We start from the raw sequence: 27,979 nt of genomic DNA, 5'->3' as shown, positions 1-27,979 counted from the left end.
GCTTTTCCTGCAGGCTTTTCTCTATGAAGACCAGTACGTCACGCAGCCTGTAGGCCACAAACTCTGGCTTGATGACAAAAGGCAGACGCATTACTGCAGTGTTTTTCAACCACTGTGCCGTGGCACACTAGTGGCGTGAGGGATTGTCTGGTGTGCTGTGGGAAAGTATCCAATTTCACCTAATATCTTCAAATAATGTGCCGTTGCCGAGTGTCTGTGCTGTCTAGTAGTGATGGCAGAGTAACCATGTAATACACTTCCGTATCAGTAGGTGGCAGCAGGTAGCTAATTGCTTTGTACAGGCAAAAGAATCAATGCATGGATGCGTCAGATGACGATGACAGCGGCGTTGTGGCGAGCGAAACAGTGATGGACAAGTTTTTGAAAAGGAAAGATGCTAACTCTGAACTGCACCCTGGAAAAAATTTGGACCCAGATGAAGGCCCAAGTATGAGTGGATGTCAAAAGAAAGCAAAGACGGATAACTGAAGCAAAATCTCTTGCGCGAGGCAATACTAGCTGTCTTTCATTTGGATTTGCTTTCACTGGGGATGCAAGGAAACGACTACGCTGTGCTTGGTGTGTGGTGAAAAGATATCCAACAATGCTCTGGTCCCAAGTAAGCTTAAACACCATCTCCAAAAGAGACAGAGTTGTTGAGCAAGAGCGTTGTGTGTGTCTTTTTTTGATTCCTGCCAGGATATTAGCTCTGTGTTCATCCAAACAGGCCCAGGTTTCACACTGAGTGAGTAGAAATGTGATTGATTCGAAAATACTTGTTACTTTTGTTTTTTTGATTCCTACACTGACACTGTGATGAGAACAACTTTATATCATCTATGTAGGCTACAGAGTTCATCTGTTAGCATTTTCGGCTGGTGGTGTGCCTCGGGGTTTTTTCAATAAAAAAATGTGCCTTGGCGCAAAAACAGGTTGAAAAACACTGCATTACTGCAATTTTGCAATGCCAAGCAGTCAAAGCGCTGCTTCCTGCCAGCGCTGCCTGTCTGCTGTGAAGGAAATAAACAATTTCTAAAGTCTGAATGTGGCATGAGTTTTCAGGGAGCTGTTTAGACGTGTCCTAAGAGGCGATCCTCATGGATGTTCAGTGACAGTGTCTAGATTTCATCCCGGGTGCTAGAAGATGGGCTGCTGCAGAAGTAATAATCAGTGTCTCGTTTAAAAACAGAATCTAATCTTCTTGCTTGGTTAACATCACACAAGCGTACCCGCGGCCTTGCTGTCGCAGGTGATTAGGTCAAACCTGTATTTATGACAAATCCTTGACCAAGCATCCCTCATGGTGCTCTGAAACCATCTGCTCAGCCGGGACTTTGATAAAAATGGGCTGCTGTTTGCACAAAGAGGACCGGCTTTTGTCTTGGACTCATTCTCACCAAGCAATAAGCAAACCGTGTCATCTGCATCAGGAGAAAGGCAGCGGCTTTTATTTTCCACCAGTTTTATCTGACCGCAGATGTGCAGGTCTGGCAGCAGGTCAGTTGCCTGCTTGCTACGGGGCAGATACTCAAAGGTGTAAGGATGAGCTGGAGTCAATGGGATAATAACATCACCGCAATCTATCATCCCAAAGTCCCCAATGACCACCCTGCCATTTCCAACACAAGTAGCCCTCATGGATTCCAGCAGTCATCCATCAAACCTTCCAAGAATTCCTCCTCCCTCCGTTTCTTTTGGAATGAACGCTGCAGACATTTACAGGAAAGCTTCTGAAGAACGCCACTGTCTGGAAGTAGCACTTCAGCAGCAGAAATCTTAGTTTTAGCAGATTAATTCTGCAGATATTTCCTGATGATTCCTGATCACTGAAATGAAGGAGAACATATTCCATATGCACAAGAGATAATAATCCCTTTCCCAATCAGCAACGGCCATCGCTGAACCTTCATCTCCTGCAGAGTGGGACTGAGGTGATTTTTCTGCTTTGGAGCTGATCATTTTCCTCCTAAAACGCTCGTCTTTCAAGTCCTTGTCTGATTCTGCATGCTTACAATGTGCAGTGCGTCAACGTTGGGCATATGTTTGTCTGCACTTGTGTCAGGTACATCTTGCAGTGAGACTTGCTCGCCATCTTTTCTTGGATGAGATGCATAAGTATTCCAAGACTTTCTTGCATAAGTATGCACAGCTTCCTCATTCACAAGCCTTATTTCATGGTCCTGGGTCTCTACCTCCTCGAATATGCTCTCATCATACTTTGGAAAGATGACGTTATCCTCCTCCTCAATCACAGGGTCGTCTCTTGGATACAAGGAGCCCAAAAGCAACCACAAACACTCTCAGAAGTCAGTCTTGTCTGTGAATGGATCAAAACACATAGAATCACAGGTGTTACCTACCTATAGTACGTAAACCCAAATCACAAAATGTAGGGAAAAGCAGCTAAGCAAAGCAAGAAAGAATCAACATTTATCAAATATTTTGACTGTATTGTAACACACTGCCAATGAAGAAAAGCATACACATGACCAAACTATGAGGACCCTACATCCGTCCGTTGTGGTCAAGAGAGAGCTGAGCTCTACCTTCCTACCCTCACCGATGGTCATGAGCTTTGGGTGGTGACCGAAAGGACAAGTTTGCGGGTACAAGCCGAAATGAGCTTTCTCTGTAGGGTGGCTGGGCTCTCTCTCCCTTAGAGAGAAACGCTGTCATCCGGGAAAGATGGCTTGGGCATCTGGTCAGCATGCCTCCCAGACGCCTCCCTGAGGAGGTGTTCAGGGCAAGTCCGACCGGTAGAAGGGCCTCGGGGAAGACCCAGGACATTTTGGAGAGACTATGTCTCCCAACTGGCCTGGGAACGCCTCAGGATCCACCATGAGGAGCTGGACAAAGTGGCCGGAAAGAGGGGCCTCCCTGCTTATGCTGCTGCCCCAGCGACTCGATCTCGGATAAGCGGTAGAAGATGGATGGATGACAAACTATTGTTCACCTCAATTTTGCAGCTTTCCAGTAATTTGTGAATAGTTTTGAAGGAAGAAACAAGACTAACCTCGCACCGTCACAGCCTCTGCAGTTGCTTCCTATTTGAATGGAACCTGTCTTTGGTTAATGACTTATTTCCTGTACACCCACTCGGTGTGTTCTGTTGTGACACTTTCCTGTGTAATACATACACAACAGTGGCCATTGCTGTAAGACTGCAAGGGAAGCTCAGCTAAAGTGTTGAAATATGTACTGCTGTGTGTACATTTCATTGACTAAATATGCGCTAGAGTACCTTCATCTTGTGTTCAGAATCAGCTACTTATCAGGTAATTCAAACGAAATTAGAACTTTGAGAGTGTTTAAACAAGAGAGAAATGTGACGAAATGTTAACGCCTGTCTGAGAAAAGTGTATAAAGTGTATGGTGAGGGCTTTTACAGCCTTAAAACATATACATGTATAATCATTGTATAAAAACATAGTTGGCTACTTTGCGGATTTCACTTTTTGCGGGCTATTTTGGAACCTATCCCCCGCGATAAACGAGGGAATACTACTGTATATTTGTGAAATGCATCCAGTGCATCATAGTAAAAGAAGCACAATGTGTTCATTCATTACACGACATGTGACCTGACAGTTTGAGGGAAGAGCTGCCGCCAATGTCGGTATCGGTATTAATAATGAAGTGCTGGACAATATCGGATTTTGGCAAGAAAGCAAACATCGAGCACTTTTAGTTTACAGACAATGTCCCACAGAGATGAGCCACATTTTTCAAACAAAGCCACAGACATTTGAATGTTTTGAGACCGTTTTGCATGTCTCCATCAGTGTAAATCCATAACATAACACAAACATGCACAGATGCAGCAAAGCAAGAAAAACAACTTACGCTTCCATCATTGCTGTGTGGAATAAATGGAGTGTCTGCTAAAAATCATACGCAATGAATGACAGTCTTTTTTGTGAGCACAGGTGCCCATGAGAGGCGTGGCGTGGTGTAAGAGAAACCCCACGCAGGGTTAGGGAAACACCTTTCAGTCAGTCTGACATGAGACGGTAAGGCGGTCAAAACCGAACAGCGAATTGCTTCAAATGGACGATTCAAATGTGTGAGCTCGCCATCTCATCCCGTTCAAGCCTCAATCGAGTAAGTGTTGCAACTCTTTGATCAAAATCCTCCAAGGATGTAAATCTGTTTGTGATGGACAATTCCATTCGAATCTAGATACACAGGTTATGATATGATTCAAAAACAATATCTTTTAAAAACAGAAAGATTCGATACGATTCAATTCTACGGTTGTTGATGTAGATATTAATCTTACATTATAAAGTAAAGATGATATGAAATGATATGAAAGTGTTACTCTTACAGTATTTTGTAATGTATAAAAGAGCACATGTTCTTTGTTCTTTGAATTTGTTTTCTTCCTTAACAATAAAAAGTTTCATTTAAAAACTGCATTTTGTGTTCAGTTGCGTTGTCATTGACTAATATTTACATTTGTTTGATGATCTGAAACATTTAAGTGTGACCAAAAAAAAAAAAGAAATCAGGAAGGGGCCAAGACTTTTTCACACCACTTTACATGATGGTTTGTTTGACTTTTGAGGTATTAATGTCATTCTCACATCTTACGTTTGTGTTTTGTTCATTTAAAAGCCATATGTTAACATCCTGATGTACCTCTTTTGACAGATATTATCACTTTTGAGCTAAAGCCTCGAGAGGAGCGCAAAGATGGATAAATTCCGAATGATGTTCCAGTTCCTTCAGTCCAACCAGGAATCTTTTATGAATGGCATCTGTGGTATCATGGCTCTGGCTAGTGCTCAGATGTATTCTGCGTTTGAGTTCAGCTGCCCCTGCATTCCCGAGTATAACTACAGCTACGGCATTGGGCTGCTCATCATCCCGCCTGTGTGGTTCTTTCTATTGGGTTTTGTATTGAACAACAACGTGTCCGTGCTTGCTGAGGAGTGGAGAAGGCCGACAGGAAAACGGAGGAAGGATCCTTCCATCCTTCGCTACATGTTCTGTTCCATCACGCAGAGATCTTTGATTGCACCTGCAGTGTGGGTGTCAGTCACTCTCATGGATGGGAAGAGCTTCCTCTGTGCTTTCAGCATCAATTTGGATATTGACAAGTTTGGGAATTACAGTCTCATCAAAGAGATGCCCGAGACAGAGAGGATAAAACTCCTGGCAAAGATCCCATGTAAAGACTTGTTTGAGCATCAAGAAATCAGAGCAGCGGCGTCACGATACATCAAATGCATATCACAGGTGGCCTGATCTTATTGTGCTTCACGTTTCTTGTCAATGCTCTTAGCTCAGTGCGCTTGTAGTGATAGTGATGTAAGGAACGCACAATTATAAAAACATTGTTTTCTAGACTTGCAGTTACAATCTCAGGATCAAAAATGGTGCATTTATAAAGATGATAACACACTGCTAGACATATTATACGATTCTCTTCTACACCAGTGCAAAGTACATCCAAATTAGTGCACTGCAAAAACTCAATTTCAAGAAAGAAAAAAAAGTTCAATTTTAAGGAGACATTTCTTATTTTTTTCCTAAAAAGAAAAAAATATCTTGTCTACAATTTTTATGTGATAAAAATAATCTTACATTAAGAAAGCATAGCAATTCTTATGAAGATGGGTTTTTTTGGAAGAAATTAGTTATTTTTCCTAATAAAAAGCTAGAAACCTTATTTGGATTATTCTGCGACAACAGATGGATATATATTTCTCTTAAATTAAGAATAAAATTGGTTTCTAAACTTTCTAAATTAAAGAACGGACTCATACACAAAAAATATATCTACACTGCAAAAACGACATTTGAAGAAAGTACACAAGTTCCATTTTAAGCAACCTTTTCTGAAAGTTATGCTGATTTTGACCAATATGACGGCTGCACAGCAAATTTCATAGAGCTTACCAAGATATTAAAGATATATAAGATATTAAATCTAGTCATAAAATCTGTGTAAATATGTCAACTTATTCAAATTAATTCATGAAAATATGACTCTCCTTTTACAGTATCTAGTTTGGAAATGTAAAAACTAGTGAATTTACATGCAAATCATGCCAAAAAAGAATTGTGATAGTGTTTATGACAATAGGTTTTCCTAAATTAAGTGAATTTTAGATGCAATCCCACTTTTTTCTTTTGAAATAAAAAACGTTTATATATATATATGTGTAATTAATATAGAATTTGCTTCATGCCTGTTGAAAAGCTCACACCGCTGAAGAAGTAACCAACATAACTAACATGCCGAAGAGAAGCGACGAAGTTAGCATGTTGACCACACAATCAGGCACACCTCTGTGTGAAACCCGCACGCTGCCCCAGGAGGTTTTCTCTGTGTAGTCTGGCTTCCTTCCACATTCCAACAATATGCGTGATGGGTTCATTGGAGACTCTAAAAATTGTCCCTAGATATGAATGGTTGTTTGTCTATAAGAAAATCTCTCTTAAAGAATAATACTCAGCTATCTAGAATATGGAAAAACATTTTGCTTAAATCTAGCCTCATAAAAGCACATTTTATCTCAATCTATGAATGTTTTAAGAGCATCTGGCTTACTTCTTACCTTACAGTAAGAACATTTGACTTTAAGCTAGCTATGTGATTAAGAACAACTTGCTTACTTTAGGACACATTATGTTCTTAAAAGCCACAAGAAAAATATTCTAGTTATAAGAATTCTAGCCAAGCAAGTTTTGCTTACCCCACTGGCAGAATGTTTTGCTTAAAATAAGAAAAGTTGTCTCATTTTAATATCATTTGGGCTTCTTTCAAGTATGGCTGGTTTTGCAGCGTGTTGATAGATTTTAACATTCCACTTCAATAACAACAATAAAGGTTGTGGGCCAAGTTTTCATTAAGTTTTACAATTTAATAACAAAATAAGATAGCCAAAGCAAATCTAAATTGCTGTACTTTAGTCCTATAAAGCTGCAGTCAGCCACACTTTGTGCTCTAGGTGGCTTTTTAGTGGCTTAATAAGAAGAAAGATAAGCCTCCAAATGTATTATTCATGGAACTATTTTCATCTATCCAAAACACACACTCTCTTATTTAGCTCGTTGATCAGATGAAGGCAGTTTAACAGATGTGAACACATTTTCACTGATTCTATTATAACGCTATGAACAGTTGGGGGTCTGTTTCCATCATGTCTAATCAAGATCCTATAGATCAAATAGATTTTGTAGCTAGGTTGCTGCTAATACGTGTCTATATTGTCTACATTCACAGGCTTGCGGCTGGATATTTTTGCTCATGATAACCTTCACGGCGTTCCTGATCCGTGCCATTCGGCCATGCTTCACCCAAGCCGCTTTCCTCAAAACCAAATACTGGTCCCACTACATCGATATCGAGCGTAAGATGTTTGATGAAACCTGTAAGGAGCACGCCAAGAGCTTTGCCAAGGTTTGCATTCATCAGTACTTTGAGAACATCAGTGGAGACATGCGTAGCTTACATCACCATCGCTCCAGCAAATACGACAGCGACCGTGAGGAGGACGACAAGAGGAGGGACGATGAAGAGAAGCTGCTGGGTATAAGGGCCCAGGATGACATGAATAAAGCTTTGTGGAACTGGCACACCTGCAAGCCAGCTCTTGCACTGAGAAAGGAGAAAATAAATGGCCAAAACAAAGGCAAACTGAACGGGGAAGCCAACGGAGCAGTAAATGGGTTTGCAAATGGCCACACCCAAGATGTGCAGAAAAAGGAATGGGCGGTGTATTACAGTAAAGTCTGACGGCAAAGGGACAATGGACGATGCATGCATGATCGCCTTTGGTCTTCGCAAAGTGCCAGAAAAAAAGCCTTCTCACTGTATTTTTATTTTTATAGATTTCTGAGATTTTAAAGGGATAGTTCAGATTTTTTGACATTAAATTGGATGACATCCCCATCAGCATTGTAGTTCATTAACAGCGACTTACCCCCCCCACTTGGTCTAAGTAAAGAGTTTGGCTTGCGTTGAAAATATTAGTACATTTGCGTCACAAAAATGAATGTAATGCTAACGATATGCACCCACAGGACACTCTAGGAAGTAAACCTGCTCTGGGGCACTAAACACTAACAAGTAGGGATGTCCCAACCCAATCTTCAGGATCAGGATCGGCTGCCGAGCCACTGTATTTTGAAGATCGGATAATATCGACTTCTGCTATGAGATTGGGGACATCGGGTTGCTGTATCACGTTTGTAATTCTGAGCCACACTCCAACATGGTAGCCAGTTGCCACTCGACTCCCGCCACCAACAAGACAAAGAAAACGCAACGCCACCATGCAGACATGTCCGCAGTGTACCAAGGTGAAGTTAGTGTCACGTTGGACGTCGGATATTCAGCTCCGTAGCGCCTCTGTTACGGAGCGTGAATGAAAGCTACCGGGGTTAGCTTAGTTTAGCCGTGCAGCCGTGCGTGTGTGTGTGCGACTACATCCATTTCTCAATGACTGGACAAAATGGGCCAATGATGTATTGCATCAATAAATGCATTTCATTCATGGACAATTTATTCACTAACCCAAATAGCACACACTCTATGCTGGTAAAATAAGTGGAAAAGGTAAAGACGCAATTCTAAACAATTAAAACAGAAAAATTTGGGAAAAAATAATTGCATTTCATAGGGCCATAAGGGAGTTTGTTAAAAAAAAAGTCATATATTTTAATCACACCACAAATTGATCTATAACCATGTCAAATGATTAGTCCTACCCTCAAAGTATTTTGCACGCCCATTTTTGTCCAATTTGATCTTTTATTGGATTAGGGACCTGATTCACAGAGGTTTGTTCCAAAAGCCAAACTTGCATTATTTCTAATGCTTTGAAGAGTTATTTTCATAACCATATTCGATTCCACAAATTCATGTTTGTAACAAAAGCTTATTACTGTCGAAAAAAAATAAAATTGATCAATACCGGATCGGATTGGCAAGACTATAAAAAAAAAGTGGATCGGGACGTCCCTACTAACAAATGCGAAGCTGCAGAAATTGTATGATTCCAGTTGATAGTTTAGCCCAGGGGTGTCCAAGTATTTTCCACTGAGGTGTGAGGGACACATTCCGATATCAGTCCAATGTGGGTCAAGGTAAGCTAAGCTATTAAACACATCTCAGGAAAAAACTGCTTATAACAATCTTGGTGGAGTGGCACAAATGGTAAATTATAATAAATAAACTATAAACTGTTAAATCCTGTTTTTCTTGAGAATCTCCCGCATTTTGCCCTTCTTTCCTGTTGCCCTCCCATTTAAAATAATTTCACGTAAATATATTGTACATTAAATTGAATTTTATTTATTTAAGCGACAATGGTGACCGTATCCACGCGTGAGCAACAGCAATCTGCGAGGACAATACTGCATTGCACCAAAGGCTTTTTTTGGCTTCGGAGGGGGAAGAAATGTCCTGTATTTTCCCTTGTTTTCCAGAAATTGTTCCTTATTTTCAAAAGCAAATATGGACAGGTATTCTTTTTATCACCACTGCCAAGGAGGTTATGTTTTTGCCGGCGTTTATCTGTTTGTTTGTGTTCAAAATAACTTGAAAAGTTCTGAATGGATAAAATATCAAAGACTGATACAGATAATGGAATCATTCCGGATACTAGCATGCGTAGTCTACCAAAAATTGTCATCATTATGAGAAGGACGCACAGGTAGTTAGACATTTTGGATTGCAGGTGCCATTTTGGGGAGATTTGGCCCCCATACAATTTGTCTTTGTTTTCTGCTTAATGTTTAAATGAGGTTCGTGTTGAATTTTGTCGGTTGGCCACCAAATGGCCCCCAGGCTCCACTTTGGACTGAGCTAGTTTATCTGTAAATCAGTGATGACACTCATAACAAATGTTTGTGTTGCTCCCAAGAAAAAAGCCACCATGAAAACTCCCAAGGTCTGATACACAAAGCACTAACATGACAAAACACGTTGAAATAGGGGCATGTAGACAAGAAGGCGAGGGCGGGTAATGCTCCAGTTGTACCATATTTGCAGTCTGTTTGATTTATGCAAAAGAAAAGGTTGCAGCGGTCACAACAATTTACTTGTTGCTAAGAACACCTGCTCAACATTTGCATCCAACTCACTCCCATAAGTTCTTATTTTGCCAGACATGGCCTTGGGCTCTTGTCTTCTTTGTTAGACAGTCAGAATAGTGTGACACTGATCAGCTGCAACAGGACAGCAGTGAGCTGTTACCACCATCATGACATGTCAACAGCAACAATAACATCTGACCAATCTGATCGGGCTATTTGCACACTACAGGCTGCATTTATGCTCCACATCGGCATGGAGCTATGTTGTCTGGGGCTATATGCCCCTGGTAGGGTCTCCAAAGTCTGTAGTTGTACTGGGAGACTTTAAGGCCATGTGGGCAATGACAGTGTGACCTGGAGAGGAGTGATTGGGAGAAATGGCGTCCCCGATCTGAACCTGTGCGGTGTGATGTTATTGGACTTCTGGGCAAACCACAGTTTGTCCATAACGAACACCATGTTCGAACAAGGATGTCCACAAGTGCACTTGGAACCATGATACCCTAGGCCGCAGGTCGATGATTGACTTTGTAGACGTGTCATCAGACCTGCGTCCGCATGTTCTGGACACGCAGGTGAAGAGAGGGGCTGAGCTGTCAACTGATCACCCCCTGGTGATGAGTTGGATTAGATGGCGGGGGAGGATGCCGGACAGACCTAGGAGACCCAAATGTGTAGTGAGGGTGGGCTGGGAACGCCTGGCAGAGTCTTCTGTTCGTCGAGTCTTCAACTCTCACCACTCACCCAGAGCTTCGCCTGCATTCCACGAGAGGACAAGGATATCGAGTCCGAATGGGACTCTCCATTGCGGACGCAACTGATCGGAGCTGTGGCCGCAAGGTGGTCCTATCGTCCTATCGAGCATAGATGGCTTGTGGGACTCGAAACAGCCGACAGGTACCGGCAGGCCAAGCGGCATGTGGCTTCAGGGGTGGTCGAAGCAACAACTCGTGTGTGGGAGGGGTTCGGTGAGGCCATGAAGCACGACTTTTGGTTGGCCTCAAAGAGGTTCTGGCAAACCGTCCGACGCCTCAGAAAAGGGAAGCATTGCCAGGTCCACACTGTTTACAGTGGAGACGGAAGCTGTACAATCTTGCAAGGGTACTGGAGGATACACGGAAGTTTGCCCAACCAATCTACATGTGCTTTGTGGACTTGGAAAATGCATTCTATCCTGTCCCTCGCGGTGTCCTGTGGGGGGTGCCCCAGGAGTAAGAGATTGGTGGCGCGCTGCTACGTGCCATTGGGTCCTTGTACCTGGTTCGCATTGCCAGCAGTAAGCCAAGCCTGTTTCCGGTGAATGTTGGCCTCCGCCAAGGCTGCCCTTTGCCACCAATTTCTAGGCGCAGCGAAGGCGTCGAGGGAGTCCAGTTCAAGGCCTTAGGACCTTATCTGTGCTATTTGCAGACGATGTGGTACTGACAGCCTTATCGGGCTGTGACCTTCAGCGTTGACTGGGGTGCTTTGCTGCTGAGTCTGAAGCTTCTGGGATGAGACTCAGCACCTCCAAATCCAAGGCCATGGTTCTCAGTGGGAAAAGGTTGGGTTGCACCCTCTGGGTTGGGAGTGAGGTCCTGCCCCAGGTGGAGGAGTTCAAGTATCTCGGGGTCTTATTCACGAGTGAGGGAAGGTTGGAGTGTGAGCTCGACTGTGGATCGGTGCAGCGTTTGCAGTAATGCGGTCACTGTACCAGACCATCGTGGTGAAGAGAGAGCTGAGCCGGAAGGCAAAGGTTTCAATTTTTTAAAGGTTAGGTTAGGTTTTTTAAAGGTTTCAATTTACCCCCCCCCCCATCTATGTTCTTACCCTCACCTATGGTCATGAGCTTTGGGTCATGACCGAAAGAACAAGATCGTGGATACAAGCAGCTGAAATGAGTTTCCTCTGCTCTGTAGGGTGGATGGACTCACCCTAAGAGATAGGGTGAGGAGCTCAGTCATCCGGGAGGGGCTCAGAGTAGAGCTACTGCTCCTCCACATGGAGAGGAGCCAGTTGAAGTGGCTCGGGCATCTAGTGTGGATGCCTCCCGCACGCCTCCCTGGTGAGGTGTTCCGGACATGCCCAGCCGGAAGAAGGCCACGGGGCAGACCTAGGACACGCTGCAGGGATTATGTCTCACAGCTGGCCTGGGAACGCCTTGGTGTCCTCCCGGTGGAACTGGAAGAGGTGGCCGGGGACCGGGAAGTTTGGCCTTCCCTACTGAGACTGCTGCCCCCGCGACCTGGACGCAGATAAGCGGAGGAAAATGGTTGGATGGATCTGCATGGACAATCCAACTGTTCGCCTGCAAGTACATTAATAAGGGAGGAAGGGGTGAATGGAAATGGCATGGATCCCATTGCAGTCCCTCCCTCCCCCTTGGGGATTAGTGAAGCACTCCCCTTGACTGCATCAAAGCTTGCCCAGTCGCCCAGCAGCTGTTCTCTCCCTTAGTGGACTGGCAGAGAGGGCGGCTGGTGTGTTGGGGGCTGGGGGTGGTTGTAGGCATTCACATGTTTTTGACCAGCTTGTAATTTTTTGCAAGTGCCCTCTGCAATAAAGATTACTACTACTACTACTCATCATACCTGTCAACCCTCCTGTTTTTCCACGGGAAAATCTTGTGTTTTGCCCTACTTTCCCTTCGCCCTCCCCTTTAGTTTCTGATAAATGTGCCGTATTTAACTTTCATTTTGTTAGGGCTGCACCGTGGCCAATTGCTTAGCACACACTCAGGAGTTCGGGAAGATCTGGGTTCGAATCTCTGTGTGGAGTTTGCATGTTCTACCTGTGCGCACGTGGGTTTTCTCCAGGTACTCTTGCACATCATATCACTTGCTGCACATCAGTCACAACATTAGGTACACTTCTCAATCTAATAACTTAAGTGCAGTGCAGTAATGTTGGCTATTTTCATAGCAAAATGACAGCACAGCTCTCAGAATGATGCAGTGCAGCTTGACATTACAGCACAAACTACAATTATAGTGATAAACATGTCATCGAGCTACACGGCTGTAATCATATTTATATGATGTACTGATTGCCTTTTACACACAAGAAAGGTGTTGATTTTTTAGTTATGGTGCTCTCAGATGCAATTATACACTCGCGGAAGCTTTAGACCCTACAGGATCAGACATAAATATAGCCTGTAAAAAAAGAAAAATCGCAATCACCTCAAAAAAGCCACTGCTTTTTAACCAATACCTTTCTGACAGTGTCATCATTATTATGGGCTATATTGTTTTTTGCAGTAAACAACGTGTCTACAAATACAATGTGGATGCGTGTGATAGAAGGAAAAAGGCACGTATGTGATTTTGCAGATTTCCATTTGTCAGAAATGACATTGTTTTGCTTGTGAGGACATCAGCCATGCATGCATGCAGCTGACCGGGCCTCCCTTGACTTTGCTGCAAGAGCCCCCCCTCCCCGTTCTCCCTCTCACATATACATGCAAAGAGGTGCACACATGCAGACACACACACATCAGCATGCTTGCAGGCGCCCTATTCGTCAGCGTCTGGCTCATTCTGCCTTCCTTCTGCCTACAGATTGGAGGACAGAGGAAGAGGGAGGGCTATGGCCGAGCAGAGTTGCGAGGCAAAACTGATGGTCACATGAGCACAGATCTGTTTACAAACCCAAGGCAGAGCAGAGCAGCGCAGGAGGCGTCGGGAGGGAAAGGCTGACAACCATTACGGACTGAAGTAGGAAGAGGAGACGACTGCCATGACAAAGCCAGCTGGAGTTGCGACAGACTGACGGCAACAGACACACTCTTTGCTTACACACAACGCCTTTGTCTGTTTTTTTTTCCGATTGAGGGAGCAGATGGTTGGAGGGAGAGGATCTCCCGCTCCACACAAGCACACACATGCACTGAGTGAGAAACAAACACACTCAGAAGCAACAACAGCAAAGCCTGCTTGAGAACTGTCGCATGGATCTGTCCTCACTATTGTTTGGTCTTTGAGGGGAGTTTTTTGGTGGAATACCCTCTGCAACATCAGTGGACCGAAGGAGGAGGAAGCAGAGGACATGAGAGGTGGGGGTGAATGATACCCGTGAAAATCCTCTGTTAAAAAAGCAGCTTTAGAGGGGGAAGACAAAGCAGACTAAATCCAGATTATTACCTTCATTGATCGACGACTGTCATTGTGATCAGCGGACGTCATCGGAGACGATCCTGCAGACAAAAAGTCAAGTCAAAGAGGGACGTTTTGTGTCAACACTGACTGCGCTCCTGATTATGTTATGACTGCGCATGACTCGAATTTTGACAACAACTTGCGAAATAACCCGTGGTATGAAGCAAGTGACAGCTACACAACAACATTTCTTTGTCTCCGCTGATGACATCATTCTTATCGGCATCCAAGAGCACATGAGGTCTTCAGTCCAGGTCCAAACTCATGTCCCAAATATCCCAATCTTAACACGGAGTGGTTAATCCAGATTTGGGAATGCTGGGCCGCACAGACTGCTGAGCCAACAAAACCACACCTCTCAAGGATTTATGGAAATCTGAGCAAATCTGAAAAACTTAAGGCTTGTATTTGGAGGGGCTCAGCACACAGTGACTGATCCCAGGCAACAACCACCAGCTCGAGACTTTGGCCTCCATTCAGGCTCAGCCTTCTTCTCAAAAGGGTCTGTTTACTGCTGCTGGCCCAGGAATCAAATTTCATGCAACCATTCCAATGGTGTAACGGTAAGCGAATGGATTTCTCTGCCATCTGTTTGATACTAAAGAGGCACATGCACTTTGTGTACTTACAACGCATAACCTCGGTTTCTGCTCGGCCGTTTAGCGGTTCTGCATAATGGCTTCGAGGAGCGCACAGAGGCCTGAGTTTAGTGTTTTGATGCAAATGGCAGACAGCACACAAAATACGCTGCATTCAAGGTCATGTTTATTTCACTGATACAGCTAGAATATTGTCCATTTTGTTTTTGTTTTTTTTCCATCTGATTCATTCATGTGTCTGTTAGTGGCTGCTGGATCTTCATCTGACAAAGACATCATGCATGTTTTCAACTTTGTGGCCACAGTTTGGCCTTTTCTGTTTCAGCATGTACACAAAGCAAGCACCAGAAAAGCATGCTGGATGAGTTTGTTGCGGAAGAACCTGAGAGCCTTGACCTAAACTCCAAGCAGGTTACACTGGTCTACATCCAAAACGCTACTGAAATGAAAGTAGTAGTAGGAAAATGATGTTTAAAAATGCTCATTAGCTCTTGTTTTAAAGATACACCGCACGCCCGCAATAGGCTGCATAATGCTGAGTACAGAACCTACACTATATTCACTTCACAACAAGTGCGTAGTTGAATCTTCATCATCTTGTGACGTTATGCACATCCAGTTTATGTAGACATATCACGTTGTGTATTACTCCCTGTATGTTACTATGTAATAAACAACCTCGCATATCTTTAAAACTTTAGCTCATCCGATTTTTTCATGCTCATATTCTTGTTCAGCAGCCCACAGCTGACCAAGGGTGATGTTTTATCACAGTAGCAGAATTTTTGGGGAAATTTGTAGACCAGTGTTATGCGCCTCTTGTCGGTTTTTCTGGATTCTGGAAAAATCTTTGTAGGAAGTCTCCAAAGATGTTATAGCTGAATAAGTGGTGGGGGTGAGTCTTTCTTCCATTTTTAGCTTCTACTTGCAAAGGCCTGGGATCCATTTTACCCATCTTTCATTAACCCCCCCAACCTCCAGCTATGTCAAATGATCCTATCCGTGCCTCCCACACTGTGCAAGCTGAACCCATTCATTGACTTTAAAGAGCTCATGGGCGTTTGGAGTGTGGCAAAGAGCCTGCTTGCTGCAAATTAACGGGGTCACATGTGGCGAGTGGAAGTGGGGCTTCCTTTGCTATTGTTTTGCCAAATGGTCCAAGGTTCATTCTTGTTTAAATATACCCCACCCCCCACCACCTGCAGCACACACATTTGTGGTCTTTGAAATGCACACAGACGTACACGCACTCCATACTACAACCCCTCCTCCCCCTCAATGCCGTCACGCATACACACACTTTACTACACTCCTCCATTGAGTCTGGGGAACAGATGGTTGTGTGCTGTGCGTGTCACTTTGCAGTGTTTGTCTTCTTCATGGCCAATTATTGTGCAGCGCGGCGAGGGCACGGGTTGCCACCACTGTGCCACAGCCACGGCACCATGGACACACCTGTATCCCAACAGCGTCATCAAGTATTTCCACCAAAGAGGAGCAACTCTTGCAGGCTCTTAAAGCTCCTCAAGCGCTTTCAACTAAAAAATAGGTTTTGAAATTGAATATAGAATTATGAGAAAAGGTTTTGGTGTTTTGTTAACCTCCCGAGACCCAACAAAGCATTTTTGTCCTCAAATGCAAAACACTCGACAAGAAGAAAGCAGTGAGTGGTTTGTCCAATGACGTAGAAGCTGTGTCTTCCCAAAATGGCTGCCAAACCAACCAGCGTCCATCCGGTCATTTTCTATACCGCGGTGGTGGCTGGTACGCTGGGGGCCTATTCCAGCTGCCCAGCGGGGTTACACTCTGGACTGGTCACATTTTTGGAATGTGGGAGCAGTGGCGGAGCCAGAAATGTTTCATTGGGGTGGCCAAGGTGAGACCATTACTCACATAGGGGTGGCAATACGTTAATACCTGAAATGTTTAGATGGCCGGTGGGGTGGCCGGAGCGTGCCCAGGGGTGGCCATGGCCAACACGTAGCACCGCCACTGCATGGGAGGAAGCCAGAGAGCCCGGAGACACGAGGAGAACATACAAACTACACACAGAGATGTTCCAACGAAGATACGAACTCATGATCTCCTGACTGGGAGCCAGCATGCCAACCACTAGAACACCCTGCAGGCGCCAACCAGCATGTGTTTTTTTTAATGTATGCAGTTATTCTGTTTTTAAAGGCAGAAATTAAAAGTTTAATCAATAGCCTGAGGTGGTTTTGGCAACATACACCCGTTTTGAAGATACTGCAAACAATGTATCCAATGTCCTCTGTGGTGAAAATGAGGACGTACTGCTGTGACTTTTTCATATAAAACGATGAAGATGGTTGATGCAACAAATGCATCAAGAAGCATGTATTTTGATATACCGAACTAAATACTGTACAGCACATTCACAGCCCCACAAATTTGCAGCTCTTTGGTCAAAAAGGTTTTTATTCTTTCTGAAAATAGGCTGTTTTTTTGTCCGCGTTAAGCGAAAACAAAAAGTCCACTGCAAAGGACGTTGTATAAAAAAAAACAAAACTTATTTTCTCTCAAAAAAAAATATTGCAGTATGTTGTTTTAACCCAAAACAATTATTTCATGCAAATAAAATTGCAACTTTATTTTCCTGGGTCTCAGGAGGTTAAGTGAGGACTGGCTGAACTTGATTTGACACCCTGGAAAGCTAGCTGTGAAAATCACCAGGAGTCCATGGCAATACCTTACAGAATTAAATGTGTAGGTATGAATAAACGTGTTGTCTGTTTTTAATTTTTTGACAGGATGCCTGTGTGGTTTGAATTCTCTGAGCTCTGAACACGACTGCATCATGACGTCTGACACGTATCACCTGCCACTCAATGTGTACGTCATTGTGCTGGGCATCGGCCTCTTCGTCTTCATGCTCAGTCTCATCTTCTGCTGCTACCTTTTCAGGTAGGTACATGGGATGAGGGTGGAAGTGTGCCTAGCTGACAAACACCTGGACAGAAGACAATGTGTGAGGTAGAAATCAAGACAAACAAAAAGAGATACCGCTACCGATCACATGGATGAAGTATACATTTTTCAATTCATTTATAATGCTATTGGCTAATAATATAATGCTAATAATGATATTATTAATAGTGCTATTGGCCAGGGGTGCCGTATGAAGGGGAAAAGTCAGGACAATTCCAACGCCCCTTGACTGCCAGGGGACCCAAAAAATAGGTAATTACTAATAAAATTATCAATTAATTAACAAAGGGGGAGCAGCGTAATATTTTTCTTGAGACCCAGAATTCCTGCCAGCACCCCTGCTACTGACTATATGATATGAAAAAAGTAACCATAAAACCAGCTTCATTAAGACAAAAACATACTTGACTTACTTTTGGAAGAGAACATACAGCATATCACTGGTGAAACGCCTTCTTTAAGGAGACTTTAGATGTGAGAGCACATTGGTGCAACTTCCAGGTACGTGACAGCTAAACTCTGTCTTCCACCGCTGAGAAAGGCTGCTCTTATCGTGCGATGAATTCAGTTATTTTCGGGTTATTAGCTCCACGGCTACATTAGCTGCCGATAATCGTACCATGAGCCTCCAAAACTCACCGTACTCCGTCAAGTGTTGGTTCTTCAAAAGCTGCATTAAAGTTCTTAATGTGCTAGTTAGTTTCCCTGGCATGTGTTGGTAGTTAAGTTCCACACTGCAGACATGATTGTTATTGTGGGAAAAGTGGGAGGATGACACCGCCAAAGACGCTAGGTAAGCTAAGACATAACACTGCAATAGTGCTAGCCTCACGTATCGGCTTTTGATAGATTGGCGCATCCCTCGTTCTGACCATTTACAAAACATAGCTACTAAGTGCACCAAAGCATAATGATAAAAGCATCAGTGGTAAACATTAAGTAACAAGCTGACACTATTAGTGATTTGTTTTTAACAAATATGCATGTTTCCCGTAGGCGCTGTCAACACTATTTTCATCTCGTAAGAATATTATTTCAGTGGGTCCTATGACTCCATGTGCCAAATGTCTTGCCACACCTCTGCAGTGTTTTTGCAGCTTTTGAAAAGCTATTTTTAGTTTGTGGCCTAAGAATGCACTACTGCTGGAGTGCTTACCACTTCCTCTTTGACACCACATTGCAAAAACAACTAGCTTATCAACTTATATTAACAAATAAAAAGACAAACAGTTGCCTCAGAAATAGACAAACGATGACATTTTGAGGCTCATCTCTGTACTTTTCGCATCTTCATGTGTAGCTGTTGTACTTTTGTTCATGAAGTCTTCTAGATCGTGATACCTTCACTCCTGTCCTCTGTCGGTTGTTTGACAGTTGTGCATCACACTTGGAATACATCTCAGACTGATTTAAAATGGTTGAAAGTAGTATACCGTGGGATCTGTCATGTAACGCACAACACTGTTTTATAGTGACTGCTTTTACATGATGGAAAATGACATCTATCTTTGAATAATACTTTGTTTGTTTGAAAAGTACATAGCTACGGTGGTGTGAAAAAGTGTTTGCCGCCTTCCTGATGTCTTATTTTGTGCATGTTTGTCACACTTAAATGTTTCAGATCATCAAACAAATTGAAATATTAGTCAACGACAACACAACTGAACATTTTATGCAGTTTTGTGTTATTATTAAGGGAGAAAAAAAATCCAAAGCTACATGGCCCAGTGTGAAAAAGTGATTGCCCCCTAAACCTAATAAGTGGTTGGGCCCCCCTTAGCAGCAACAACTGCAATTGACTTGCAATGAGTCTCTTACAGCGCTGGGGAGGAATTTTGCAGAATTGTTGTCATTCAGTCACATTGGAGGGTTTTCCAGCATGAAGCGCCTTTTTAAGGTCATACCACAGCATCTCAATAGGATTCAGGTCAGGACTTTGACTAGGCCACTCCAAAGTCTTCAGTCATTCAGAGGTGGACTTGCTGGTGTGTTTTGGATCATTGTCCTGCTGCAGGACCCAAGTTGCTTTCAGCTTGAGGTCACCAACAGATGACCTGACATTCTCCCTCAGCAGAATTCATGCTTTCATTTATCACAGCAAGTCTTACAGGTTGTGAAGCAGCAAAACAACCCCAGACCATCACACTACCACCACCATATTTTACTCTTGCGATGACGTTCTTTTTCTGAAATGCGGCGTTACTTTTACGCTAGATGTAATGGGACACACACCTTCCAAAAAGTTCAACTTTTGTCAGACCACAGAGTATTTTCCCAAAGGTTTTGGGGATCATCAAGATGTTTTCTGGCAAAATTGAGACAAGCCTTAATGGGTTTTTTTCAGCAGTGGTTTTGGTCTTAGAACTCTGCCATGCAGGCCATTTTTGCCCAGCGTCTTTCTTATGGTGGAGTCATGAACACTGACCTTAACTGAGGCAAGTGAGGCCCGCAGTTCTTTGGATGTTATTGTGGGGTCTTTTGTGACCTCTCGGATGCGTCGGCACTGCTCTCTTGGGGTCATTTTGGTTGGCCGGCCACTCCTGGGAAGGTTCACCACTGTTCCATGTTTTGGCCATTTGTGGATAATGGCTCTCATTGTGGTTGGCTGGAGTCCCAAAGCTTTAGAAATGGCCTTATAACCTTTTCCAGACTAACAGATCTCAAGTCATCGCACTTAAATTACGTTTTAAACGGGGGGCAATCACTTTTCACACAGAGCCATGTAGCTTTGGATTTTGTGTTCAGTTGTGTTGTCATTGACTAATATTTAAATTTGTTTGATAATCTGAAACATTTAAGTGTGACAAACGTCCAAAAAAATGAGAAATCAAGAAGGGGGAAAACACTTTTTCACACCACTCTATGTTACTATTTGTCCAGGGTGGCTGCACAAAAATAACAGTGTCATCCCGACCAACAGGCACTCCTGGGGCACCCATAATCCTTGTAAAGACCTCCTTAACATATCTTCACCTACATTAGATTGGTTTTAGTGTCTCTCGGGTTTGATGATAAATCTGTCCATTCATTTTTATTTTTTTTATATACCACTTATCCTATTCAGGCTTCCAGCAGACTACGTACGCTCTAGACTGGTTGCTAGTCAGTCGCAGGGATATTGTAAATGTGGTATTGAGTGAGAATGAGTAACACCAGCAAGACAAAAGTCCGCAGAGTGAACCACTACGCTGCCAATCCATGGATGTGCACATGAGCTGTAAAAAGACCAGATGCACCAGTGCATAAGCATAAATAACAGTCAGGCCTTTCTCAGATGACCCTGTCACTCTCAAGGGAGACTTCCAAAATACTGTCACTCCACTTACGTTGCGAGTGTCCCCGTGTGACCCTATTACGAGGTTTCTTTCTAGATGTTTTTACTTTTGAAGAAAGGCAAAGTCTATTTAGCTGGAGCTGCTAAATAGACTCACATTATTGAACGAATCGAAAGGTCTGCCTTCTACTCATTCTGTCACCAGGGCTGCTGTTTCTCAATTAAAAGGACAGGGTTATCCGTGTGGTGTAACATACCAATAACACACCTTGTTTTGTCCTGTTTGTGTCACCGTCAGGTTGAAACAGCAAGGAACAAGAGAGCAGTTCAGCTACAATGAGGTATGTCGCTGCAGCGTTTCCCATACCTTCATGACACTCACCCCGAATGAAGTTGCCGCTACGTTTCTGCAATACAAGGGGAGAGCATATGGATAATCCACAGTAGGGTTTAATAGCGCAATAGTTTGAGGTAGATATTTTGTATTTTGTCACAGCCCTAATTGGGGGTGATGCTGGCTCCCAGCATGCATTGTGGTACTTTGGTGGTTGGTATGCATTTAATTACCTGTGCTGTCATTTTAGCACCATCACTGCTCTAGATTGTCTTTTTCCAAAAAGTGTCTAGTGACAAATCTAGCGACTTTTTCTGGTTTTATCGGACACTTTCGGACACTCTGAACACGTGGCTCTTCTCAACAAGGGAGGGGGAGGGGGGGTCCTCCTTGTAAGTCAGTAACATGGTGTTCTGTTGTTGAATAAGGTTTAAAAATATGAGATAGTGTTGCACATTGTCAAACACCCCCACCCCACCCCACTCCGCCACAGACAGACTGCAGTCCTGTAAAACCACTCAACACCCTCTGAGGCTCTCTAAATACTACCACAGCATTTCAGACGTTTTTATTTCAACCATGCAACCCAAGCTCCCCCCCACTACCAGCACCACCCCTGAAATGACCTTGACTGGCTACATGTATCATTACATACTCTCGTTTCAAAAGGTTGACAGTGTGAAAGCGCAGTGCAGAGCAGACCATCAGGGGAAGGGCCAACTAAATGCTAATATTAGACCCTCTATACCATGTAGCGAATAGTAACATCAGGTCAGTAATATGAGGATGAATATGGGTCATCTGAAGTATTTGTTTTATGATATTCCTGACACTAAATATACTGAATGTGTGTCCCTCCATCTTCTCTTTCCCGCTTTAGGTGGTGTTGAAGGGAGCCAGCAAGAAACTAAGCCTTCTGGGAGTAAGTCCTTTCAGGGGATAGCTGGGATTTGTTGACATGAATTTGTATGACGCCCCTATCAGCAGTGTAGTACATCAGCAGTGACTTTAAGTGACTTCATTTAAGTCAAGAGTTTGGCTTCTCAAAACAATATGCATTCAAAAGAGTAATACATTTGCATCATAAAAATGCCTCCTCTAAAAAAATCCGATCTCACAAATCGCTGAACGCCGAAAGATTCATGAGGTCTGATTTTTTCCGAGGAGGCATTTTTGGGAGGCAAATGTATTACCCCTACGTTCTACAAACTACGTTCCTCGTCACGGGAATCCGACCGGAAAAGTTAAGTCACTATCGATGTACCACACTGCCAATGGGGGTGTCATACCACTTCATGTCAAAACATCATAGCTATCCCTTTAAGTTTTGAAATGCTTTTATACGTGTTGGCAAGCCAGGTTGGACTGACTATGCTAACATAGCTACCATACACGTGTTCCGTTGAGCCGTACTTCACTCAACTTCAGCTGCGATCAACATGCAGCACACACTTGCAGTGGACACGTCCTGAAAAGCTCTTGTATTCCAAGTGCTTTCCTGCCTTCTCATGGCACAATTCAGGACTCCTAAGAATAACTGTGCTCTTTATAAAACGCTTGTCTGTCTTTTCTAATGACTGCATTTCCATTTTTCCAAAAGCAGCACATTTATAAACAACGCACTGAAGCATGACAACATTAAAACATCAAATTCCCACTCAGAATCACTGCTTTAAAGTACACGTGTTGACCTTTTGTGAAGTACACAGTGATGAAACGTGTTTTGTGTCTTACCTCGTTATCGTTGTGGTTTTGGCAGCAAACCTGCGCAGTGTGTCTGGAAGAATTCAGGACCAGAGATGAACTGGGAGTGTGCCCATGCTCACATGCATTTCACAAGAAGTGAGTGTCATTTGATCATGACTTACTAATACGTTTGCTATTTAGGCACGCAGTTAAAAGGCTTGTAAGACTCCCATGCGGATTCTGTTAATATGGAGCCATGATATGCGTTCATTTGTGGGGACGTGGATGCTGAATCGCAGATGTGCTGGTGTCCATTGGGCTACGTAAGACTCTGAAGCTGACGATGAACACAAATGCAGCATTTCGACACGTGGCCTTGGCTACCAGGACCATCTTGGGTCATTTAGTCTCAAAAATCCATCCAGTTGTGGCCTCTACAATAAAATGATTCACGTGTAATTATTGAAGAGTAAATTGGCAAAGGAAGTTCATGCAAAACTGCTTATTCATGCGCTAGAGTGATGGAAATTTAGACTCCTTTTTAGAAAACTGTTTTTTTGGCTCGGCTCACTAAAAAGAGCCGGCTCTTTCGACTTCCAAGTGGCTCCTTGGATATTTTTGTTGTCTTTAATTAATTTATTACCAAATTATGTGTATTGTGAGAAATACTAATGTAAAAAATACATGATATCAAATATGTATTACCTAAATGGATTTATTTAAACCTCAATGAACAACTACAAAAATGTATTATATTATAAAATACAAAAACGAAGGCCCATTTCAGTCGACAAATTAAGTCAAAATAGGTCAAATTTCTTCATGCAAATTTCTCCTGAACGAATCGGCTCTAAAAGCACCACAGCGTGTTTAACCCCGCCCTTCCCCCTGCTCAGTGTGGACACAGTGACGCCGGCACACATCGTGACCAATGGCATTCGCCTTTAACAGAAAAAACAAAGACCAGGAAAAAACTACTCGGCTCCCAACGACGAACAAAGAGTCGTCTCTTGGAGCCGGTTCGTTCACCACCTACACATCGCTCATGCAGTACACTTGGCTGGTCGCATGGGAAAGACGCCAGATGCAAAACGGAAGCTGTAAGAACAAGCATTGGTGTGTTTGTGTGTACGGCATGAGGGACAACGTATCGTAAAACTAAAAGCCTTTTTATTGCAGTAACGCAATCGCCACAACACTCCCTAACACGGACTACTCTTACTACGCAATACGTACCGGAAACGCAATCGGTTCTGCGCATGCGGGACACTTTGTAGATATAATATATTGTTATTAGTGACTCTTATTAAAAGACGTCGTTAGCATGCGGATGTTTCCATTGTCTTACGACATCCACCGAGACTGAGCTTTGTAAAAAAGTAAAAACTTTTACATCAAACAAATTTAAATATTAGTCATTGACGACACAACTGAACACTTTATGCAGTTTTTAAATGAAACTTTTTATTATTAAGGGAGAAAAAAAATCCAAAGCTACATGTCCCTGTAAAATAAATTTGTTTGTTTCCCGTCCGTTGCCCCCCCCTCCCACCACCACCTCCACCACATTACGTGGTGTCTTTGAAGGCAACCCCTCTTTGCTCATCGTAAGACGGATTCAAATGTTCTGCTACTTTTAAAGAAACCAGTGTTAAGCAAGTAGATTTTCAGACGTGTGGTATCATTTGGCATGACTAAAATGTTCAGCTCACTTGGAACTGTTAATATACAGTATATAAATATCCTGACATGTCATTTATCCGTTAATACAATTCAGTGTTCCCTCATTTATCCCGGGGATAGGTTCCCAAAATAGCCTGCAATAAGTGAAATCTGCCAAGTAGCCAACTTTGTTTACAATGATTATATATGTTTTACGGCTGTAAAACCCTCACCATACGCTTTATACACTTAAACACACTCAAAAGTTCAAATTTTCGTTTGAATTTTAATGCTCAACCTATGAAGTTGGACACAAGAAATTATTAACTGACTCACGTGTATGTCACTCCTCTGACCGTGCCTCTTCACCCGCGGTACTGTAGCGTTTTTGTATCCTTGTTAAAACACATTGCCGCAGTCCTCCTCCGACCGAAGATTCATTTATTCCGTAATGCCGCCCTACAGCCACATAACTTCTACATTCCTTCAGCACGTCCACAAGTCCAGCCTTCGGTGCGATGGTTAGCATCCTCCTCTGCTTTTTGGCCGCAGAACGTTTCGTCAACATTGTGGGTTTTGTTGGGAAGAAACTTGCAAACGTACAAAGACTGCTAGCTGGCAAGCAAGCAAGCTAGTGACGGCACAGGAGACGTGCAGGGCGGCACGAAGGAGATGGATTGACAATGGTCTACAGCCAATCAGGATGCAGGAGACAATGGGCAGTGTAAAAAAAAAAAACCCACTAAAATTGCTGTAAAAAGACACGCGAAACAGCGGTGAACCACGATAGTGTTTCAAGTGATTGAACATTGTAATCATCTGACAGCCCGAAGTTAAATGCATCAAGTTTGAGTATATTGTAAATACAGCGTATGTTTAAGAGGGCACTTGTTTCTTCAGGTGCCTGCTAAAGTGGCTGGAGATCCGCAGCGTATGCCCGATGTGCAACAAACCCATCCTCCGACTCCACACGGACGCCCCGCAGGGTGCTGAGGGTCCCATGGAGCCGGAGGAGGTGTGAGCGTGGCTGGGAGGAATGAAACCAGACTTTTCCTGAAGAAACCACATACGTTTGAATACGACTACAGATGACCGTCTCACAGGACATCTCGCCGCAGAAAATGCTGTTTATGGTCCCAAGTGGCCATGATGCTGCTGACTTTTGAGCAATATTACACGGTGGGAACTGACAGAAGCATATAAGGTCAAGAAATGGGACATTTTCGTTACATTGGTCCTAGTTTATCTTCCATAATGCACTGTTCAGCAACAACCTGACTGGAAAAGGGGCCACTGAGGGTTTCTGCACTGCTGGACACAGTACAACAGTAGCAGTACCGATACCTCTTCCATCTCAGGGGTGTTTCCAATCCAGCCAGCACAAATACCAGTCCATCCATTAATCCCACATGCATCTTACAATCAATACTGCCACTGTGTATGTAGGTGAAATACTTGGTCAAGAGGAAGCCACGCCGTCTGGATGACGTAACCAGCAGGATGGATTTAAGTAGGCAACGTTTCAGAATGTGTCCCGGGAGCTTTCCTTTAAAAAAAAAAAAAAAAAGAAGAAACAGAAAAAAAGATGGATAGAAAACTAGCCTGTATGTATTGTACGTAAATGTGTCCTTGTATATTGTTATTTTGTATTTGTTGCTTTTAAATAAAAAGTCATGTAATGTATTGTAATGGTGGAATATCATTGCAGAGCTTCTACAAACAATTCTCCCATATTAGCTACAAATTCAGATAGATACTTTATTTCTCTTGGAGATGAAGCATTTCTAATAGTTATTCTTCCATGGGGGCGGCATGGCTCAGGTGAAAGAGTGGCCTGAAGGTTGAAGGTCCTTCCGTGATCGTGTCGACGTGTCCTTGGGCAAGACACCGAACCCCCAGTTGCTCCTGATGCTGCGCCACAGGCCCGTAACCAGATATTTTTTGGGGGGGGTTAAAAAATCTGAGTGAACGGACCTTTTGCGAGGGAGCGAATTTTCAACCGACCAAAAATTGGAAAAGTGGGTGGAGGGAGCACGGAAAATTTTGCATTTGGAGCCCGAAAAAACAGTTTTCTGATGCATATTTTGGACAGACATAACAATGTTATTTCCTCCAAATTACAAGCTTATGGGCAAAATGACAACATCAAGCTTGCCCTATTTAGATAAGTTAATCAGTTTACTGGGCGACTGAGCATGCCATGGCTTCAGTGGTGGATGCTATTTACACAGGCCTGCACTATATGAATCACTACAACGTGTTTCAGCCTTACCTATCGCTCATTCATGGAAAATATGTCCACCACTTCCTCTAGGTTGATAACCTTTTTGTAGTGAATGTGGAGAAGTGCCAGCGAGGTCAGCCGCTGTTGCGTCATACTGGCCCTCATGTAGGTGTTCAGACGCTTCAAGGTTCTGGCACTTGGCTCACATTCACACCATGTTACTGGGGTGGTACAGGCCAAATGAAGGAGGACCCTGATGTTGGGGAAGTGAACGGGATTGCACACCTTGATAGCAGCTTTTTTTTTTTCTTAACCAAGCGGACCTCTGGTCGCCCGCGGGGGGGTTCGTTCGAACCCCCCGAATCCCCCCCGGTTACGGGCCTGCAGTAGGTAAATGTGCTAATAGTGTCAAAGCGCTTCGAGTGCCTTGGCGGTGGAAAAGTGCTATACAAGTCAAAGACCATTTACCATGAGTTACAGACGGCCAGCAGAGTGAGATGGTCACCTTCGGGCTGGTGGAACTTAGACTTCTTCTGGTTATTTCTCTTGGAGATCAATAAAGTATCAGATTTTTTAGCTAATATGGGAGATTTTTAAACAAAAAGTCATGTAATGTATTGTAATGGTGGAATATTTATTGAGAGTCATTGCAAAGCTTCTACAAACAATTCTCCCATATTAGCTACAAATTCATACAATGAGACAAGGAATAAAAGGGAATCCAGATAAATTCTGGTTCACCATCACCACATTAATACTTTTTTTTTACAAAGGTTGGTTTGAATCTTCAGGATGCAGGAATTCAGTCCGACAATAAAAAACAATAAAAAAGTCAGAATGTTGATGTTCCTTATGAAGAACCTGAGCAGCAACGCTTGCATTCACTCTTTAGTCGCAAGCGTTTAAGCTTTTGCCTTCCACAAACGCCACAGCCTTCTTTTTGACCTCCTGTACACTTTGCGGCGTGCCGTGCTTCTTCTCGTACTCCAGGTAGCGCTTGAAGAAGAACTTGATGTTCTTCACTGACACACTCAGGTGAATTACGCGATCAAAGAGAGCCCTGTGGGA

At 43.3% G+C, this 27,979-nt stretch overlaps 3 protein-coding genes and 1 pseudogene across 5 annotated transcripts in view; 2 read left to right on the top strand and 2 right to left on the bottom strand.

The window, feature by feature from the left end:
• Nucleotides 1–99: 99 nt before the first annotated feature.
• Nucleotides 100–14,759, bottom strand: LOC129182287 (inositol 1,4,5-trisphosphate receptor-interacting protein-like; annotated as a pseudogene).
• On the top strand, nt 4,696–8,133 carry LOC129182284 (calcium homeostasis modulator protein 1). The gene is made up of 2 exons (XM_054778178.1): nt 4,696–5,241; nt 7,235–8,133. The coding sequence occupies exons 1-2, from the start codon at nt 4,696–4,698 to the stop codon at nt 7,745–7,747; spliced, it is 1,059 nt and encodes a 352-aa protein (XP_054634153.1). The 3' UTR covers nt 7,748–8,133.
• zgc:175214 (uncharacterized protein LOC557610 homolog) lies at nt 13,628–26,370 on the top strand. The gene is made up of 6 exons (XM_054778181.1): nt 13,628–14,746; nt 17,554–17,707; nt 21,304–21,346; nt 22,220–22,261; nt 23,099–23,181; nt 25,588–26,370. Exons 1-6 carry the CDS (start codon nt 14,722–14,724, stop codon nt 25,706–25,708), a joined length of 468 nt encoding a protein of 155 aa, XP_054634156.1. The 5' UTR covers nt 13,628–14,721; the 3' UTR covers nt 25,709–26,370.
• Nucleotides 25,378–27,979, bottom strand: part of pdcd11 (programmed cell death 11) — a 29,225-nt gene continuing 26,623 nt past the window's right edge. For all 3 annotated transcript variants that reach the window (XM_054778170.1, XM_054778173.1, XM_054778172.1), the window contains exon 36: nt 25,378–27,971. In XM_054778170.1, coding sequence (XP_054634145.1) covers nt 27,800–27,971 — 172 coding nt within the window. In that variant the 3' untranslated portion in view covers nt 25,378–27,799. The remainder of the gene's footprint in view (nt 27,972–27,979) is intronic.

The sequence above is a fragment of the Dunckerocampus dactyliophorus genome, chromosome 6 (genome assembly GCF_027744805.1).
Source record: "Dunckerocampus dactyliophorus isolate RoL2022-P2 chromosome 6, RoL_Ddac_1.1, whole genome shotgun sequence".
NCBI lineage: Eukaryota > Metazoa > Chordata > Actinopteri > Syngnathiformes > Syngnathidae > Dunckerocampus > Dunckerocampus dactyliophorus.
This window is presented reverse-complemented; position numbering and strand designations above follow the sequence as displayed.

What these genes read in the sequence shown, in the direction of transcription:
- LOC129182284 (XM_054778178.1), top strand. Translation starts at nt 4,696, where the DNA reads ATGGATAAATTCCGAATGATGTTCCAGTTCCTTCAGTCCAACCAGGAA. An exon ending in ACATCAAATGCATATCACAG is followed by an intron (nt 5,242 to 7,234) that starts GTGGCCTGATCT and finishes CTACATTCACAG; the next exon opens with GCTTGCGGCTGGATATTTTT.
- zgc:175214 (XM_054778181.1), top strand. Translation starts at nt 14,722, where the DNA reads ATGCAACCATTCCAATGGTGTAACG. An exon ending in AGCAGTTCAGCTACAATGAG is followed by an intron (nt 21,347 to 22,219) that starts GTATGTCGCTGC and finishes TTCCCGCTTTAG; the next exon opens with GTGGTGTTGAAGGGAGCCAG. An exon ending in AGAAACTAAGCCTTCTGGGA is followed by an intron (nt 22,262 to 23,098) that starts GTAAGTCCTTTC and finishes TGGTTTTGGCAG; the next exon opens with CAAACCTGCGCAGTGTGTCT.